This window comes from Pan troglodytes, chromosome 7, assembly GCF_028858775.2.
Source record: "Pan troglodytes isolate AG18354 chromosome 7, NHGRI_mPanTro3-v2.0_pri, whole genome shotgun sequence".
Classification (NCBI taxonomy): Eukaryota; Metazoa; Chordata; class Mammalia; order Primates; family Hominidae; genus Pan; species Pan troglodytes.
Genome location: NC_072405.2, coordinates 37,172,852 through 37,192,987, shown reverse-complemented (window position 1 = coordinate 37,192,987; position 20,136 = coordinate 37,172,852). Strand labels below are relative to the sequence as shown.

General features: G+C 40.8%; 1 protein-coding gene across 7 annotated transcripts in view; it reads left to right on the top strand.

Moving 5' to 3' along the window:
- The window catches only part of INTS9 (integrator complex subunit 9), a 123,803-nt gene that overhangs the window by 57,168 nt on the left and 46,499 nt on the right, over window positions 1–20,136 (top strand). For all 7 annotated transcript variants that reach the window (XM_024345105.3, XM_024345103.3, XM_024345108.3 and 4 more), the window contains 2 exons: window positions 18,331–18,451; window positions 19,478–19,612. In XM_024345105.3, coding sequence (XP_024200873.1) covers window positions 18,331–18,451; window positions 19,478–19,612 — 256 coding nt within the window. The remainder of the gene's footprint in view (window positions 1–18,330; window positions 18,452–19,477; window positions 19,613–20,136) is intronic.

Genomic DNA, 20,136 nt, shown 5'->3' with positions numbered 1-20,136 from the left:
GCATTTTGCCTTTGCCTCCCATTTGGCCACACAAAAGAAGTGCCACCTACATTACGGAGTGTATGAATGAGGCTAAAGGAGGAGAAGGCTAGGGAGGGGCCTGAAAGGTATTTCCTAAGATGCAGAGGAAAGCTCCCTTTTTTTAAAAAAATTTTATTTTAAGTTCTGGGACAGGTGTGTGGGACATGCAGGTTTGTTACATAGCTAAACATGTGCCATGGTGGTTTGCTGCACCTATCAACCCATCACCTAGGTGTTAAGCTCCATATGCATTAGCTATTTATCTCAATGCTCTCCCTTCCCCCGCACACTCCCTGAGAGGCCCCAGTGTATGTTGTTCCCCTGCCTGTGTTCATGTGTTCTCATTGTTCAGCTCCCACTTAAAAGTGGGAACACGTGGTGTTTGGTTTTCTGTTCCTATGTTAGTTTGCTGAGGATAATGGCTTCAGCTCCATCTATGTCCCTACAACAGACATGATCTCATTCCTTTTTATGGCTGCATAGTATTCCATGGTGTATAGGTACCACATTTTTTTAATCCAGTCTGTCATTGATGGGCATTTTGGTTGAGTCCATATCTTTGCTATTGTGAATAGGGCTGCAATGAACATACACTTGCATGTATCTTTATAATAGAATGGAAATCTCCCTTTTATTTTTATTTTTTTTTTTTTGAGACGGAGTCTCGCTCTGTCGCCCAGGCTGGAGTGCAATGGCGCGATCTCGGCTCACTGCAAGCTCCGCCTCCCGGGTTCACGCCATTCTCCTGCCTCAGCCTCCCGAGTAGCTGGGATTACAGGCGCCCGCTACCACGCCTGGCTAATTTTTTGTATTTTTTTAGTAGAGACGGGGTTTCACCGTGTTAGCCAGGATGGTCTCGATCTCCTGACCTCGTGATCCGCCCGCCTCGGCCTCCCAAAGTGCTGGGATTACAGGCGTCAGCCACCGCGCCCGGCGGAAATCTCCCTTTTAAAAGAAGCTGCTAGTTGAAATATATTTGCCCACCTGGTGGGCAAAAATCAGAAACTGTTGAGACTAACTTGGTAGAGGAGCAAGGAGAGTAGTAACTTGTGCTATTGGAGAAGGCCATCTTTGATTCTCACCCTGGCCAGTGATTATGTTTTGATTTTTGAGCATGAGATGAGCCATAGTTATTGGTAGAGAAAGGGAAGAGTCTAATTATTGGAAAACATACTGAGGTGTGAAAGAGACACTCCATAGCTGTGTCCTCTTTTTCTCCTAGATAAACTCAGCATAAATACTAGAAGTGGTAGAAGAATTTGAAGAGCTGTTTTTTTTTTTTAATTTTTTGAGACGGGGTCTCACTCTGTCACCCAGGCTGCAGTACAGTGATGCGATGTCGGCTCACTGCAGCCTTCACCTCCCAGGGTTCAAGCGATTCTCCCGTATCAACCTGCTGAGTAGCTGGGACCAGAGATGCACACCACCATGCCCGCTAATTTTTGTATTTTTTGGGTTTCACCTTGTTGGCCAGGTTGGTCTCAAACTCCTGACCTCAAGCGATCCGCCCACCTCAGCCTCCCAAAGTGCTGGGATTATAGGCATGAGCCACCATGCCTGGCCTGAAGAGCTATTTATTCTTTAATTGGCATCAAATGAAAGAGTTCTTTTAAAATATTCACCTAGAATTTAATCTTGGACCAGAGTTCTAAAAGTGCTGCATTTGGGTAATGTTTGTGCCAAGGGATTTACATCACCTTTAGATTTCTGTCACAAGCTAGTTGATATCTAATGTCCCAAACTACTGCAGCATGCTACATTGACAAACGCTGCTTTTTGCTATCTAGTTCACGGAAATTTTTCCCATTATATAGGCTCTATCTGTCTTCTCTGTATGTTTTCACTCTTTTTTTTTTTTCTTCATTCTTGTGCTTTGCCTGTCCAGGTCTTCCAAAGTAGGGATCACAGGTCTACAATGCCTACAGGGCTGGGGAAGGTACACACAGGAGTGAGATGGGCTGGTGGAAAATGTGGACCGGTGACCACACCCCTGTATTGGGGCAGCTGACTCGTAGCTCCAGCGATCGTGGTCATATGGGAATGTGAGCCCACAGCTGCCAGGCCTTCCTTAGAAGCTCAAAGTCTAGATGTTGTAAATGTGACTTTTAAAAAATCTTTTTAGAAATGTTGGCTCCTACATTAGAATCAAATCCCGTATGATCTGAGCAAAGTAGCTCTTAGAGAGGTACTTTGAGAGGTATTCGATTTGAGGCTTGAGCCCCTAATTTTTGAATTATACTATATATAGGCAGCCTCAAAGCAGATCTTGTCAAGTGCCTAGAATTAATACATCTTAGTAGCTTACATTACTAATAAAACTATCAACTAAAGAAAACAGTAAATTAGAAATTTTCAAACTCAGAAGAATCTGACAAATTCTCATAAATCATTTGAAGTTAGCTTGAATTAGCATTTGATTTATTATTAGTACACATACCAAAAAAAACTATTACTCCTACTTTTTGGCAGCTGTGTAACTTCCTGCCTCAGTTGACAGTGCTCCTTGAGATTTATATCAAAGAAGTTAGTCATCCTTCTTCCTAACTTTGACATTGCAGTTTACTCTTGAAAAAGAGATGGATTTTGAAGGGAAGGAAAAGGAGAATCCCTCACAATATAATTCTGGGTCTCTGACTTTCCCACACTCACTTAAGTTTAGGTTTTTAATGGGGAAATGTAAAGCAAGATATTCCACTTAAGAAAGTAACCCCACCTCTAGTACTTTTTTTGTATAAAACTAATATTTTTTATAAGATTAGAAATCTATAATTACAATAAGGATAAATCATTACAAGATATTGTCATCCTCATGCAAGCATTAAGCAATGAAGTATTGATATAGTCTTGGCTGAATTTTTATGGCACTTTTTAATACTTACAACTTAAAATGTGGCTTCATACCTTACGGAAGACTTAAAAGAAAACTGGCTGGGCGTGGTGGCTCATGCCTATAATCTCAGCACTTTGGGGGGCCAAGGCTGGTGGATCACCTGAGGTCAGGAGTTCAAGACCAGCGTGACCAATATGGTGAAACCCCGTCTCTACTAAAAATACAAAATTAGTCATACCTATAATCCCAGCTACGTGGGAGCTAAGGCAGGAGAATCGCTTGAACCTGGGAGGTGGAAGTTGCGGTGAGCCGAGATCGTGCCATTGCACTCCAGTCTGGGCAACAAGAGCAAAACTCCATCTCAAAAAAAAAAAGACTTAAAACCATGCATGTTCAAGTTGAAGTTCCTCCGCTCTGACGCTCCTTGGGTATGCGTACAGGAATTTATCAACTAACTCTATGATAGAAAGAGAAGATAGAAGTGTGTGCTCGGAGGTCAAGTAGACTGGTATTTGAATTTCAGATCTGTTTCTTGGTAGTTGTGGCAACTTATTTCTTCTAGGCTCTGTTTCCTCCTTCATAAAATAGAAGTGATATTAACAACTTAATAGGATTGTTGTAAGGACTAAATGAGTGGTATGATTAAGTTCTTAAAACAATGCCAGTCACACAGTAGGTGCTCAATAAATGCCAGTGTCCTTGTCTCTTTTAATAAGATACGTGGCTTACATAATCTGCTTTTGTTAACTAGAATACATCTGTCTTCTGCAGCCTAATTTACTTTCAGACACTGCCTTTCTGACGAAAGCAAGGTAGCTAAGTGGACAGAAGGAAAACTGTTTTCAAATTCCACTGTTACCTGTAGTTAGTTGTCACTGTCACTCAGACTCTCAGACTCAATCTCCTTTTCTGTAAAATAAGAATTAAATTATCTCTAAGTCCACTTGTGTTAGAGTTCTAAAAGATGTCCAGAGAGAGGCTCCTTAAGGCAGGCCCTCAGAGAGCGGCAGTGCTTTGACGGAGTAATCACAGCTGGTTGGGCTTTGCGATTCTGGTCACTTCACCGTTTCATTTCACTCGGAGTTGATTAGCCTCTGAGGGACTGATTCATGCTGACCAGACTCCCAGGATGTTGAGTGACAAACAAAAATCCCAATTAATCACTTTAAAGTAAGACCTCTGAGTGGCTCCAGAACTAGAGTGGCTTCTCTATCCAGGACACTCTATGCTGGCCAGGAAGTCCACTTAAGACCTCAAATTATGGATAAGAAATTTTTCCATGAGCATAGGATTAGAGCAAAGATAGTTGAGTTGCTCTCAAGAGTCGTTCCTGTCATGCTTTGGTAGCCTAAGCAATTGCCATTTTTTAAGCAATAATTTGATCTAAAATAAACATCAGGGGTTGTAACCTAGTTTCTGGTTAATATTGAAACATACTTCATTTTGAGGCTCCAGAAACTCCATATGTGTCCTTATTCTGCCAACATGCCCAGTCCACCCTAGCCCCCACAGGCATGTTAAGCCCTTTGCTGTGATGAGAGTCAGGCAGGGAACTTTCCTGATTCCTATCTTCTTTGTATTCTGTCCTTACATTAATTTTGTTCATTCATTTATTCATTCATTTATTCGTTCAACATACACTTAATGCCCAGCCAGTTTTTTACTTACCACCTTCCAAGTGGTCCTTCTGGACTTAAAAGTTTTAATATTTAATAAAAACACAAAAGTGTGCTGCTTTTGCTGGCAGGATGAAGGAAGAGGCCGCAGAGCTTTGGCATCATGTCAGAGCCCTGGGAAAGAAGTTCTTCAGGCACTCAAGTGTGGTAAGAACAAAGCAAAACAATGAAATCCTTTAGAAAGTACTTATGAAACATTTAGACTCTGAGAACTTGACTTTGATAAATTAGAAAGCCAGAAAAAAACAGAACTAGTTCCCTCTGGGTTTCCTTATCCTTCTTATCCAAAATCAGCCAATAATCCTAATGGCTTTAAATGGCTCTATAAATGCCTCTCTGTAATTAGGACCTCAAGTAAGCATAAGGAGAGTTTCTGGGAAAGCTAAGTTAGACAAGATGTGTTAGGAGATAGAGGAAGCACAACAAAGTAACTAAATATCTAGAAAGAATAAAAGAGGATGTCAGCAAAAGGACTTTGTGGGCAGAAATATGAAATTCAGAGAACTTCACTTACTTGTTGAGTAACTACCAAATGCCTGGTATTATAAGTTTGTAGAAAAATGCCCAAAAAAGTTTAAGATTTAGTCGCTCTACTCAAGGAGCTTGTCAAGCAAAAAAATAGATGCCAAATGGCAAGACTTAGGCTGGGCTAGGCAGATTGAGTAGGGTTTGAATGAGGAAAAAGAGACCATTCCAAGCAGGCAAGAAAGCGAGCAAGATAGAAGTCCTAGTCTTTTGTAACCTAATCACTGAAGTGACAGCCCATCATCATCTTTGTCATGTTAGCAGCAAGCCACTTGATCCACCTCACACTCAGGAGGAGAGGATTCCACAAGGGGGTGAATCCTGTGGGTAGGGGTCACTTGGAGCCATGGCAGAAGCGCCTGCCACAAAACCCTGAACCGGGCAGGTCAGACTGGACCAGAGGCAGTGGGACGGCTTGGCTTTCCTCCTCCGGGTTACCCCTGAGCTCCTCCTTGATTTTTTTCACCACCTCTCACAGTTAGAGGGCTCACCTCTACCCAAACATGGTGCAGTTCAGACGGGACACGTTGATAATTGCATTGCTGGTTCTTTTTTTTCCTGGGATAGCAACTGAACTTTTTTTCTTTTGAGTGTCATTTATATTGGGCACTATGCTCAGTGCTGAGGAGACAAAAATGAAAAAAGTGTTGCTGTGTGAATCATATGATACAATAGGAAAAAAGATACACATTACTCTTTTCAGTGGGTATTAATAAAATACAAAACAAAAGGCATAGTTAACAAGACTGTTCTTCTAAATACAGTGTTCTATGTATCTGATTAGCAAAAATCATCTGTAGTGAAAATTTCTGTATAAACAAATGCTTTCTTCTGTCAGCTACTAGTAGCTGTATGTTTAATGCTCACTACTGGCCCATGCATACTGATGTTTCTGTCATCATTCTGATTGTAGAACGTAAGTTTATGATTTCCATGCCATTTACTTTAAAAGGAAAGATGGGAAAGATTCAGGCTGAAATATACCTGGATCTTCAGGAGCCTTTTGTTTTGCTTAGGTAAATTGTGTCCCTACTTGAAACACCAGTAATTTCTCTAGAAATAAGTTCTGGGTTATTGAGGACAAAAGTTGTAGATGCTTTGCATCTTCATGCTTTCCACTTTCCCTTCTAAGGGCTTGGTCAGAACGCTGCTAGTACTCAATAGGGTGAATATAAGACTGTTTCATCTCCAGCACACAGTGAAAATATTAAAGTGACCAAAGCCTCTTTTTGAGCAAGGCTGTTCCAGTTCTTAATCTTGCTGAATTTTCACAGGACGTTGTCCTAGATGGAAAGGGGAGGCTGTGCTGGGAAGGGCCATCAAGAGAAGACAGAGCTAGCAGGAAGGAAAGCCCACGTGGTGTGGTGTTCTGGGTAATGGCAGTACTGGTTGTCAAATAATGGGTAAGGAAAATCGCAGAAAGAAAGCAGGTATAGTTCTGGCCTTGTGTGTGACTTTCTAGTCAGCCTTTAAAAGAAATGACTGTTGCAGGGCCCTGGCAAAGCTGGGGACAATGTGAAAGAAATTCAGCTGAATGGAGAGATGTGCTTGGGGTTGCAAGTGTTATTCATCATTATTCATCACGGTCCCTGCTCTCTAGCCACTCCCATGACAGCCTTCCAGCTCTGGCATTATTAAGTCAAGAAACTCCTTGGCTCCTACCGGGCCCAGAGTGAGAGGTCTTCATTTTCTGTGCAAGGCAGCCCCAGGAGGTTCAAGCCCCAGGGCTGCCTGATCCTGAGAACTTAAAGGAGGAGTCAAAGCTAGGTAGAACCTTGGGTTTTTCCTTGAGTCCTCTCAAGTTCAGAATCGTTGCTGCTCGTCAGAGTCAATCACCCTGGGTTGGAGTCTACTGCAGTATTGTAGGGAAATGCATGTGCTTCTGGGGCTGTGTTGGAGCAGGGCTGGAGACAAACCTTGACTCAGCATCTCTTCTGCACCAGACATTTCACATGCATTATATTATATATCATTTCCCCATTGCAGAGAAACTCTCAAAGGAAGGTAGTATTCTCTCCATTTTATAAATGAGGAAACTGAGGCTTGGAGGTGAAGAGCTAACTCCCAGATGTAAACCTAGACTTGTCTGGTTGTAAATTCTCTTTTTTCCATTATTTCCTAGTGCCTCTGAGAGAAATCTCTCCTTCCTCAAAGCAGGCAGTCGTGAGTTATGGGGATGTGGAGGTAACAGATGCAGGAGCAGCAGCCCCTGCGGCAGCCTCAGTCCAAAGTGGGCTTCTGTGCCACTTCCCTGTACTCCTGCCAGACTCAGGGCCAGCCAGCCTTCCCAAAGAGCACGTGAGTGAGCACCTGGCCTAGACTGGGGTCACAAGATCTGAGAGAAAGTGACAAGTGTGTCTAGGTTTTAAGCAAGAGCAAGTAAGTGTTGTCCACTCAAAATGTAGAAGACAGAGGGACTTAGGTAGGTGGGGTGCAGGCAGGCAGGGCCTTGCACTAGAAAAGCCCAGTATAGACAGTACAGGCAGAAGCAGCACCCAGATAAAGAAGGGCCTTAGGAAGTCATGCTGAGAGCCTTGGATTTTATCCTCAATGTATTGGTGAATCATTAAAGTTGGGGGAAGGAGGAAAGGAGGTGTGCATAAGATCTTGAGATTTGCATTTGTAGAGTATTGTTGAGGCCCTTCTGGGAGGGAAGGCCAGCCTGTAGGCAAGGATGACTCGAGACTTTTGGCATCCTGTTGCCCTGTACTATTAAATTTTTCTTAGACTTAAGCACAGTGTGAACAGAAGCCCTATATTGTGCGTGTCATTCCCCTTATGTGACTTAAGTCCTGAGACCACAGTCAGTGCTCAGTAAATATGTATAGAATAAATATTGCAAAACCTAAAGCAGTTCACTATGTGTACCTAAGAAAGTGAATAAGAAAATCTTCATGTATCTGTTTATGTAGAAGGTAATGAAAATGGATCATTGATATTTTGTTGCTAAAGAAACAAGGGCAAAAAGCATAGGAACGATTTGACATATATGTGCTACTCTGGTTAAATCTTAATTCAGTGTTTCCATTATTATGGCTGTATAAATGCAATTCACTGGCCATATAAGATTATTAGGATTATTTTTTCTATCTTGTGCAACTTTTTGTTTTCCCTTGAGTTAATTACCTTGTTTTCTTATTTGTCTAGTTGTTTTATGTACCTATTGTCTCTATACTCTTTCCCTACTTGTCTCTCCTCAATATGTTTGTAAGTAATTAAATTTCTCCTCTACCCTCTTAGGGTGTCCAGTTGTGCCTAAGAATTAAACTGACATAAAACAGGTTAACAGAAGAAAGGCACACACATTTTATTAAGTTACATATATGTAAGAGTCCGCACAGGAGAATGAAGACCCAAAGGAACAGTTAGAGTTGAACGCAAACACCGAGTTGGACAAAGAGCAGGACATTGGGAAAATGTGACAAGGGAAGGGGACTTGGGCTAGGGCAGTCAATTGGGTGGAGAAGTGACTGGGAAGATCAGGGTTTAACAAGGTTTGCTGGTACAGGTTTTTCTCAAACTCCATTCCCTTTCCCTACAGATAAAAATGTTACTTTCCTCCTGCTATATGGAGGACATCTTCCATATGGGGATTTCATCTCCTTTCAGGAAGAAAAAGAGGAGGTCAGAGAGCTCTTCCTGCACCTGCTGTTTTTCAGGTGCCTTTACCTCAAAATAACCTTTATGCTGAAGTGGCATATTTTAGGGTGGCATATCCTGCCACCCATCATGTTCAGTCTCCATAGGTATTCTGACAACTTTTATCTCCTTGAAAAGTCCTTTCCCCAGCCTTCTCTCTCTGATGTCAGCTGTCTTGGGCCCAATGCCGTGGCTTTCAGCTGAGGATTTTCCTCACCATTATCCCGAAGACTTCTTTGCTTCTTTATTCTGTTTTCTGGATCTTCCTTTTTCTTGTTTACTCCTTCATTTTTCAGGCCACATCCTCCAGTAACTCCCTGCCAAAGAGTGTGTGGGAAGTAAATTTTCCCACACAAAGAGTGTGTGGGAAGTGTGTGGGATGGGCAGTAGATCTGCACATCTATTTGGTAGAAATAACCCTCAAACTATTTGATAGAAATCTACATTAGATACAATTTTCTCTTACAATATTGAAAACATTATATTTCCTTCTAGCTTCCAGGAGTGCTGTTGAAATGTCCAATGCTATTTTGAACCTAGATCTTTAGTTTGTACCTCTTGATTCCCATATGATAGCTTTTAGAATCTTGTCTTTATTCCTTGAGTTCATGATGATGGTTCTTACTGAAGCAGTTTCATTCATGTGCTGAGTACTTAGTGGGCCCTTTCAATTTAGAACAGGAGTGGCAACTAAGGCCAGCACTGTTTTGGGGCCAGATCTGGCCCACCACTGTTTTTATAAAGTTTTATCAGAACACAGCCACACTTGTTTACATATTGTGTATGCTATTACACAGCTAAGTTGAATAGTTGTGGTGGAGACTATATGTGATCTGCAAAGCTTAAAATATCTGCAGCCACTTACGGAAAAGGTTTGCCAATTCCCAATTTAGAAAATGAAGAATTTTGATTCAGGTTTAAAAAAAAAGAGTTTTCTACCCCCATTTTCTGTGTTCTTTCTGCAACTCTTGCTATTAGATGCTGAACCTCTTAGATTGTCATTTAAATATTTTTCTCTTCTCTTTTCCTTCTCTGTTTTTCTTTTTGTTTGTTCTTCCGCAAAATTCCCTTTATTTCCCAAGCTTTCTATCAGTGTTTCATTCCTGCTGTAGTATTTTTTTGACATCAATTCTTCCGATTTTTAAATTAACCTTTTTATTGTAATATAAAGCACAGATATTAGTCATGCCCATAATCCCAGCACTTTGGGAGGCCGCGGCGGGCAGATCGCTTGAGTCCAGGAGTTTGAGACCGGCATGGGCAACGTGGCAAAATCCCATCTCTACAAAAAATAAACTGAGCCGGGCATGGTGGCACGCACCTGTAGTCCCAGCTACTTTGGAAGCTGAGGCAGGAGGATCGCTTGAGCTCAGGAGGTTGAGGCTGCAGTGAGCTGTGATTATGCCACTGCACTCCAGCCTAGGTGACAGAGCAAGACCTTGTCTAAAAACAACAGCAGCAAAAAAAAAAAAAAAAAAAAAAAAACCCACAGATATCAAAACACACAAAACTAATATATTGCTTAATAAATTATTATAAAGCAACCACTCCTAAAGCCACACCCCTGGTCAAGGAAGAGAACATTCCCAGCAACTCGAAAGCTCCAGTCCAATCACAGCCCCCTCTGAAATATTGCATGGTTTCAACCCATTGGGTGGTGGTGGTGGTTGTTTCAGCTGGAATTGTCCCATCTCTGAACACTGAAAGCCTTGTCAGGTGTTTATATGGTTTGTCTGCGTCCCCACCCAAATCTCAACTTGAATTGTATCTCCCAGAATTCCCACATGTTGTGGGAGGGACCCGGGGGAGATAATGGAATCATGGGGACCAGTTTTTCCTGTGCTAGTCTCGTGATAGTGAATAAGTCTCACAAGATCTGATGGGTTTATCGGGGCTTCCGCTTTTGCTTCTTCCTCATTTTCTCTTGCCACCGCCATGTAAGAAGTATCTTTCACCTCCCACCATGATTCTGAGGCCTCCCCAGCCATGTGGAACTGTAAGTCCAATTAAACCTATTTTTCTTCCCAGTCTCAGTATGTCTTTATCAGCAGTGTGAAAACGGACTAATTGTCCTCTGGGTCGTTTATTGTGACCCTCATAGTCTTTGATTGTTTCCTTGCCATCTGTGATAGCAGGATGTCTAAGATTCCTCATGTACATTCTCTGCCCTAAATTACCCATTTCTCCAAGAAACCCTGGTTTCTCCAATGGGAAGTGGAATTTTAAGATCCCATTTTGGTTGTTAGCAATGCTCATTGCTACTAAATTGGTCATTGTTTCTAGTACTCTTTGGAGAACAGAGCATATATATTTCCCCCCACTTTTTTTTATACTTTTACCATATCTGTGTTGTCAGAATATATATTCATTACATACTATCCTCCCTTCCTTTTAACCTTCATGTAGTCTGTCAGCTACTAGTAACTGTATATTTAATGCTCACTACTGGCCCATGCATACTGATGTTTCTGTCATCATTCTGATTGTCTGAAACTCAGTCTTCAGTAGATTTCTCAGGATGGGATCACAAGAACAATATTCCCTGAGTTCCTGCATGTTCATAATTGTTTATCTGTGATCTTTGGCCTTGAAAGTCACTTTTGCAAAGCTACTCCTCGAGAAGAGCAACTCCAAGACACATAATTGTCAGATTCACCAAAGTTGAAGTGAAGGAAAAAATGTTAAGGGCAGCCAGAGAGAAAGGTTGGGTTATCCACAAAGGGAAGCCCATCAGACTAACAGCTGATCTCTCAGCAGAAACTCTACAAGCCAGAAGAGAGTGGGGGCCAATATTCATCATTCTTAAAGAAAAGAATTTTCAACCCAGAATTTAATATCCAGCCAAACTAAGCTTCATAAGTGTACAGACAAGCAAATGCTGAGAGATTTTGTCACCACCAGGCCTGCCCTAAAAGAGCTCCTGAAGGAAGCACTAAACATGGAAAGGAACAACTGGTACCAGCCACTGCAAAATCATGCCAAATTGTAAAGACCATCAAGGCTAGGAAGAAACTGCATCAACTAACGAGCAAAATAACCAGCTAATATCATAATGACAGGATCAACTTCACATATAACAATATTAACTTTAAATGTAAATGGACTAAATGCTCCAATTAAAAGACACAGACTGGCAAATTGGATAAAGAGTCAAGACCCATCAGTGTGCTGTATTCAGGAAACCCATCTCATGTGCAGAGACACACATAGGCTCAAAATAAAAGGATGGAGGAAGATCTACCAAGCAAATGGAAAACAAAAAAAGGCAGGGGTTGCAATCCTAGTCTCTGATAAAACAGACTTTAAACCAACAAAGATCAAAAGAGACAAAGAAGGCCATTACATAATGGTAAAGGGATCAATTCAACAAGAAAAGCTAACTATCCTAAATATATATGCACCCAAACAGGAGCACCCAGATTCATAAAGCAAGTCCTGAGTGACCTACAAAGAGACTTAGACTCCCACACAATAATAATGGGAGACTTTAACACCCCACTGTCAACATTAGACAGATCAACGAGACAGAAAGTTAATAAGGATATCCAGGAATTGAACTCAGCTCTGCACCAAGCAGACCTAATAGACATCTACAGAATTCTCCACCCCAAATCAACAGAATATACATTTTTTTCAGCACCACACCACACCTATTCGAAAATTGACCACATACTTGGAAGTAAAGCTCTCCTCAGCAAATGTAAAAGATCAGAAATTATAACAAACTGTCTCTCAGACCACAGTGCAATCAAACTAGAACTCAGGATTAAGAAACTCACTCAAAACCGCTCAACTACATGGAAACTGAACAACCTGCTCCTGAATGACTACTGGGTACATAACGAAATGAAGGCAGAAATAAAGATGTTCTTTGAAACCAACAAGAACAAAGACACAACATACCAGAATCTCTGGGACACATTCAAAGCAGTGTGTAGAGGGAAATTTATAGCACTAAATGCCCACAAGAGAAAGCAGGAAAGATCGAAAATTGACACCCTAACATCACAATTAAAAGAACTAGAAAAGCAAGAGCAAACACATTCAAAAGCTAGCAGAAGGCAAGAAATAACTAAAATCAGAGCAGAACTGAAGGAAATAGAGACACAAAAAAACCCTTCAAAAAATTAACGAATCCAAGAGCTGGTTTTTTGAAAGGATCAACAAAATTGATAGACCGCTAGCAAGACTAATAAAGAAGAAAAGAGAGAAGAACCAAATAGACGCAATAAAAAATGATAAAGGGGATATCACCACCAATCCCACAGAAATACAAACTACCATCAGAGAATACTACAAAAACCTCTACGCAAATAAACTAGAAAATCTAGAAGAAATGGATAAATTCCTCGACACATACACCCTCCCAAGACTAAACCAGGAAGAAGTTGAATCTCTGAATAGACCAATAACAGGCTCTGAAATTGTGGCAATAATCAATAGCTTACCAACCAAAAAGAGTCCAGGACCAGATGGATTCACAGCCGAATTCTACCAGAGGTACAAGGTGGAACTGGTACCATTCCTTCTGAAACTATTCCAATCAATAGAAAAAGAGGGAATCCTCCCTAACTCATTTTACGAGGCCAGCATCATCCTGATACCAAAGCTGGGCAGAGACACAACCAAAAAAGAGAATTTTAGACCAATATCCTTGATGAACATTGATGCAAAAATCCTCAATAAAATACTGGGAAACCGAATCCAGCAGCACATCAAAAAGCTTATCCACCATGATCAAGTGGGCTTCATCCCTGGGATGCAAGGCTGGTTCAATATACGCAAATCAAGAAATGTAATCCAGCATATAAACAGAACCAAAGACAAAAACCACATGATTATCTCAATAGATGCAGAAAAGGCCTTTGACAAAATTCAACAACCCTTCATGCTAAAAACTCTCAATAATATTATTAGGCATTGATGGGATGTATCTCAAAATAATAAGAGCTATCTATGACAAACCCACAGCCAATATCATACTGAATGGGCAAAAACTGGAAGCATTCCCTTTGAAAACTGGCACAAGACAGGGATGCCCTCTCTCACCACTCCTATTCAACATAGTGTTGGAAGTTCTGGCCAGGGCAATTAGGCAGGAGAAGGAAATAAAGGGTATTCAATTAGGAAAAGAGGAAGTCAAATTGTCCCTGTTTGCAGACGACATGATTGTATATCTAGAAAACCCCATTGTCTCAGCCCAAAATCTCCTTAAGCTGATAAGCAACTTCAGCAAAGTCTCAGGATACAAAATCAATGTACAAAAATCACATGCATTTTTATACATCAATAACAGACAAACAGAGAGCCAAATTATGAGTGAACTCCCATTCACAATTGCTTCAAAGAGAATAAAATACCTACGAATCCAACTTACAAGGGACGTGAAGGACCTCTTCAAGGAGAACTACAAACCACTGCTCAATGAAATAAAAGAGGATACAAACAAATGGAAGAACATTCCATGCTCAGGGTAGGAAGAATCAGTATCGTGAAAATGGCCATACTGCCCAAGGTAATTTATAGATTCAATGCCATCCCCATCAAGCTACCAATGACTTTCTTCACAGAATTGGAAAAAACTATTTTAAAGTTCATATGGAACCAAAAAAGAGCCCGCATCGCCAAGTCAATCCTAAGCCAAAAGAACAAAGCTGGAGGCATCACGCTACCTGACTTCAAACTATCCTGCAAGGCTATAGTAACCAAAACAGCATGTTACTGGTACCAAAACAGAGATATAGATCAATGGAACAGAACAGAGCCCTCAGAAATAACGCCACATATCTACAACTATCTGATCTTTGACAAACCTGAGAAAAACAAGCAATGGGTAAAGGATTCCCTATTTAATAAATGGTGCTGGGAAAACTGGCTAGCCACATGTAGAAAGCTGAAACTGGATCCCTTCCTTACACCTTATACAAAAATTAATTCAAGATGGATTAAAGACTTAAACGTTAGACCTAAAACCATAAAAACCCTAGAAGAAAACCTAGGCATTACCATTCAGGACATAGGCATGGGCAAGGACTTCATGTCTAAAACACCAAAAGCAATGGCAACAAAAGCCAAAATTGACAAATGGGATCTAATTAAACTAAAGAGCTTCTGCACAGCAAAAGAAACTACCATCAGAGTGAACAGGCAACCTACAAAATGGGAGAAAATTTTCGCAACCTACTCATCTGACAAAGGGCTAATATCCAGAATCTACAATGAACTCAAACAAGTTTACAAGAAAAAACCAAACAACCCCATCAAAAAGTGGGCAAAGGACACAAACAGACACTTCTCAAAAGAAGACATTTATGCAGCCAAAAAACACATGAAAAAATGCTCACCATCACTGGCCATCAGAGAAATGCAAATGAAAACCACAATGAGATACCACCTTACACCAGTTAGAATGGCAATCATTAAAAAGTCAGGAAACAATAGGTGCTGGAGAGGATGTGGAGAAATAGGAACACTTTTACACTGTTGGTGGGACTGTAAACTAGTTCAACCATTGTGGAAGTCAGTGTGGCAATTCCTCAGGGATCTAGAACTAGAAATACCATTTGACCCAGCCATCCCATTACTGGGTATATACCCAAAGGACTATAAATCATGCTGCTCTAAAGACACATGCACACGTATGTTTATTGAGGCACTATTCACAATAGCAAAGACTTGGAACCAACCCAAATGTCCAACAATGATAGACTGGATTAAGCAAATGTGGCACATATACACCATGGAATACTATGCAGCCATAAAAAGTGATGAGTTCATGTCCTTTGTAGGGACATGGACGAAATTGGAAATCATCATTCACAGTAAACTATCGCAAGAACAAAAAAACCAAACACCGCATATTCTCACTCATAGGTGGGAATTGAACAATGAGAACATATGGACACAGGAAGGGGAACATCACACTCTGGGGACTGTTGTGGGTGGGGGGAGGGGGGAGGAATAGCTTTAGGGGACATACCTAATGCTAAATGACGAGTTAATGGGTGCAGCACACCAGCATGGCACATGTATACATATGTAACTAACCTGCACATTGTGCACATGTACCCTAAAACTTAAAGTATAATAATAATAAAATTTTAAAGGAAAAAAAAAAGAAAGTCAGTTTTGGTAGATATATAGTCCTTGGCATGCATTTTCTTTCTTTGAGTATCTTAAATATGTTCTCGTATTTTTTTCTAATATTAAACATTGCTATTAAAAACACTGATAAAATCTAATTTGCTTTCCTTGTAAGTCACTTGCTCTTTTCCTATATCCCAAAGGTTTGCTTGTAGTCTAAATATTTTCCAGAATATGTCTGGTGTTCATTGTTCTGGGTCAGTATTCTCAAGTGTACACTGTGTTCTTTTAGTGTGTAGTTTCATATCTCTTCATTTTAGCAATTATAGTATTTAGTAATTGAATATTATGAGTGTTAATTATTATTCTCACTTGGTTTTCTGTGATGCCACATAAGATTCCCTTATGTGGCATCTTGCTTATCTGTCTTCAACATTTGTTAGGTTCTTTTGAATTGTTTAAATCTCTTCATTTCTTTTTGGTATTTTTTATTAATCTACTCTTGTGTTTCTATTACAGGTTGAGTGTCCCTTATGTGAAATACTTGGGACCAAAGTGTTTCAGACTTCAGATTTTTTCCGATTTTGGAATATTGTTGATTGAGCATCCCAAATCCGAAATCCAAAGTAATCCAGTGAGCATTTCCTTTAAGCGTCATGTTTGCCTCAAAAAGCTGCAGATTTTAGACCATTTCTGACTTCAGGTTTTCAGATTTGGGATGCTCAACATGTAGTTTAGTCTTCATTTCCAAAATGATGTTTTCTTTTATTTCTAATTCTTTATTGAGTTCTGTCACCTCATTTATAAGCTTTGCTGGTTTTTCATGTATGTACCTCTTTCATGTTTGTATAACTTTTAAATATTTTTAGCTTATTTGAAATTCTGGTGTGTTGTTGGCATGCTTTCACTCTCTGTATGACATTGTATTTCTAATTTGTAACAGCTCTTTTTATTCTCTTAATCTTTTATTTTGTAGCAATCTCTTCTCATTTCTTAGCTATACTATCTTATTTTTCTAACGATAGTAAGGACAAGCTGTTCTTAAAGTTTTCTTCTACCTGCCTAATTTATTTCTTCTAATTTCCCTGCCTGCTCCTCTGCCCCTACTTGAGGCCTTTATTATTTTAGAGACTTTTCTCAAATTTATGGTACTCCTTGGCTATTGGCTCATGTTTAAGAGTTGGACAATTTAAAAAACTAATTAGAAAGTCTATGTGCCATGGGTAGGGCTTGTTCAGTTCCACACTTTACCATAAAGTAATCCGATTGAGCTGTTTCTTTGTGGAATCCTCTGCGTTAGAATCTTTTCATTAATTTTTTTTCTTTGAGGCTGATCGGATTCTTCAGAGAAGATTCTTTCAGCCCCCTACCCTGAGGGGTATAAGCTTACTCATAGTGCTTTGGCAGCCAAATGAGGAGAGGAACATTGTTCCTCTGAATATGTAAATTTTTGTTTAGGAAGGCTGCCTCAGTTGGTGGTTTCCCCTAGTCCAGACTTTCATTTTTACTCCCTCCAGAGAACAACCTCTGGTAGCATGCCTGAGAGGAGAAGGGACATCTGCTGAGCTGTATGAAAGGAATGAGGAGATCTGGAAGGTTCTAAGTATCTCGTCTCTTTTTTCAACAGTTCCTCTTGTTTTTAGGTTGATTCAACTTCCTGATACACCTGTTGTTTTCAGTTGCCATACTTTTTGTGGGTTCTGCAGTAGAAATTAAACATTTGCATTGAACTTTCCTGGGCCTATGAAGTCAGTTATCATTTGTCTGTCTACTTTCTAAAATGCCTTGCTATTGTCTCTTCTCTCATTCTCTTTGTCTTAAGGGTGTGTGTGAGAGAGTGTGTGTGTGTGTGTGTGTGTGTGTGTGTGTGTGTGTGTGTGAGAGAGAGAAGCCCTGTTCAGTGTTGTTTCAGGAGAGAGAGGAGAGGCTAATGGCATGCATTCATTTCACCCCAGTACTTGGACCTGTATTGTACAGTGAATGTCAGGGAAGTTACTCTTCAGGTCTCCTCCTGATTCTTTTGGAGCAAATGATAAAACGTTTTTCTGTTGACACATTTTGGGCGACATAGCAAGACCATGCCTCTATTTTTTTTTTTTTTTAAAGAAATGGCTGAGCACGGTGGCTCATGCCTGTAATCCCAGCACTTTGGGAGGCCGAGTTGGGCCTATCACAAGGTCAGGAGATTGAGACCATCATGGCCAACATGGTGAAACCCCATCTCTACTAAAAATACAAAAATTAGCCGGGCATGGTGGTGGGCGCCTGTAATCCCAGCTACTTAGGAGGCTGAGGCAGGAGATTCGCTTGAACCCAGGAGGTGGAGGTTGCAGTGAGCCGAGATGGCGCCATAGCACTCTAGCCTGGTGACACAGTGAGACTCTGTCTCAAAAAAAGTAAAAATAAAAACAGAGAAATGATCATAAAGGAATCCTATGAACAATTATATGCCAGTAAATTAAACCATTTGGATCAAATGGACAAATTACTAGAAAGGAATGCTGTAGAACATGAAGAAATGTTCACCTGGTAGTTGACATTGTGATCCATTTGCAGGCTGTTACCTTCTCCTCTCAAGGATGCAGTGGAAGTCTCAACCTGGAGAAGATGCTATACAATGCAAGAGGTGAACTCTGCCCTTAGTAAAATCCAGCTGGTGGGATATTCTCAGAAAATTGTGAGTATTCATATTACATTTCAGTTATTCATGAATGCTTTCCATTCATATTGTTGTTTGTTGTTTGGAAGAATCCTATAGTTACGTTTTTAAAGCCATTCCATTGCTGAGGATCCAGAGCCTCTGTTCTTTCCTCCGTTCCGCGCAGGATTTTATTGGTGCTCTTTCCCCACCCTCACATCTCCATCACCAGCCAGCATTCGATTGGCCAGTGTGCAGGGAGTCGGGACAAAGGCGTCTCATCCTGTTCACATTAGATTTTATAGATTTTGGATGGGTGAAACGGGAAAAGAGAAGAGTTTGCCAAGTGTGACTTTTGAGCTCTGACCTAAATGATAAGCCTTCCCATTTCTTACTGTCATCCTGTGCCCAGAGCTACTCAGTACCGAACAACAAGGGCCTAACACCTAACTGAAAATGAAAAAGGAAAGCCAAAGTGTGTGAGTCTTTGGTCTGTTTGGTAATATTTCATCTCTCCCTTTTAATGTGTGAACCTTGAGTGCCTGGGGACATGGAAGAGAGCTGAAGCTCTCAGGTGACAAGTAAAGATTATAGGATTGCTTTCTTTGTCTGCCAGTTGATCTCCATCATCTTTCTGTTTTCCTTAAAACTTTCAAGTTTACTTTATTGATTGATTGACTGAGACAAGGTCCCGCTTTGTTACCCAGGCTGGAGCGCAGTGATACAAACATGGCTCACTGCAGCCTCAACTTCCCGGGCTCCAGTGATCCTCCCCAAGTAGCTGCTTGAGGACTACAGGCATGTGCCACCATGCCCAGCTAATTTTTGTATTTTTTTGTAGTGACAGGGTTTCACCATGTTGCCCAGGCTGGTCTTGAACTCCTGGCCTCAGCCTCCCAAAGTGCTGGGATTACAGGCGTGAGCCATTGCGCCCAGTCTCTGGTTTACTTTAAAATAATTTTTGTTTTTAAACTGAGGATATTTCTGTTGTTTTTCCCTGCAGAATTACCTCGTGTGACTGTCACTGTAAGCTCATTGCACATTCTTACTGTGGTTCTCTTTTAGGAGCTTTTTGGTGCGGTCCAGGTGACTCCTCTGAGCTCTGGCTATGCCCTTGGGAGCTCCAACTGGATCATCCAGTCTCATTACGAGAAAGTGTCTTATGTCTCTGGATCCTCCTTGCTTACCACACACCCCCAGGTAATCCCAAATTCTCTTCTAGCAACTCAGCTTTTTGGTTACTTAAGTCAAATTCAGAATGTATCCAAGGAACCATCAGCCATTTTTAAATCTTCCAAATATGGTTTTCTACAGATACTCTCTAGCCAAGGTAGACTATTTGAGTCTCAACATTTTGACCTACAGGTTTCTCTGAAATAGTCCTGCTAGCTTGAGGGTCACTCCTAGGATTCTGAAATCCCCCAGGCCTTCCAAAGACCATAGCCTGATGTGGGACACAGATGGTTATGCATTTACTCAGCAAATATTAACTGTTTAAAATCCTTCCCAAGGGCCAAGTGTCAAGTGTCATGCACACATCTGGGTATTGGGGATTCAGTGGTGACCAACGGGCAAAGCACATGCCCGTAGATCTTATGTTGTAGGGGAGTTGATGATGTTGGGGAGAGGATGGTGTATAGTAGGTAAACAAATAAAGTGCATGGTCATTTCCGATTGAGATACAAGTACTGAAAACAGTAAAGCAGGGTGATTTTCAGAATGAT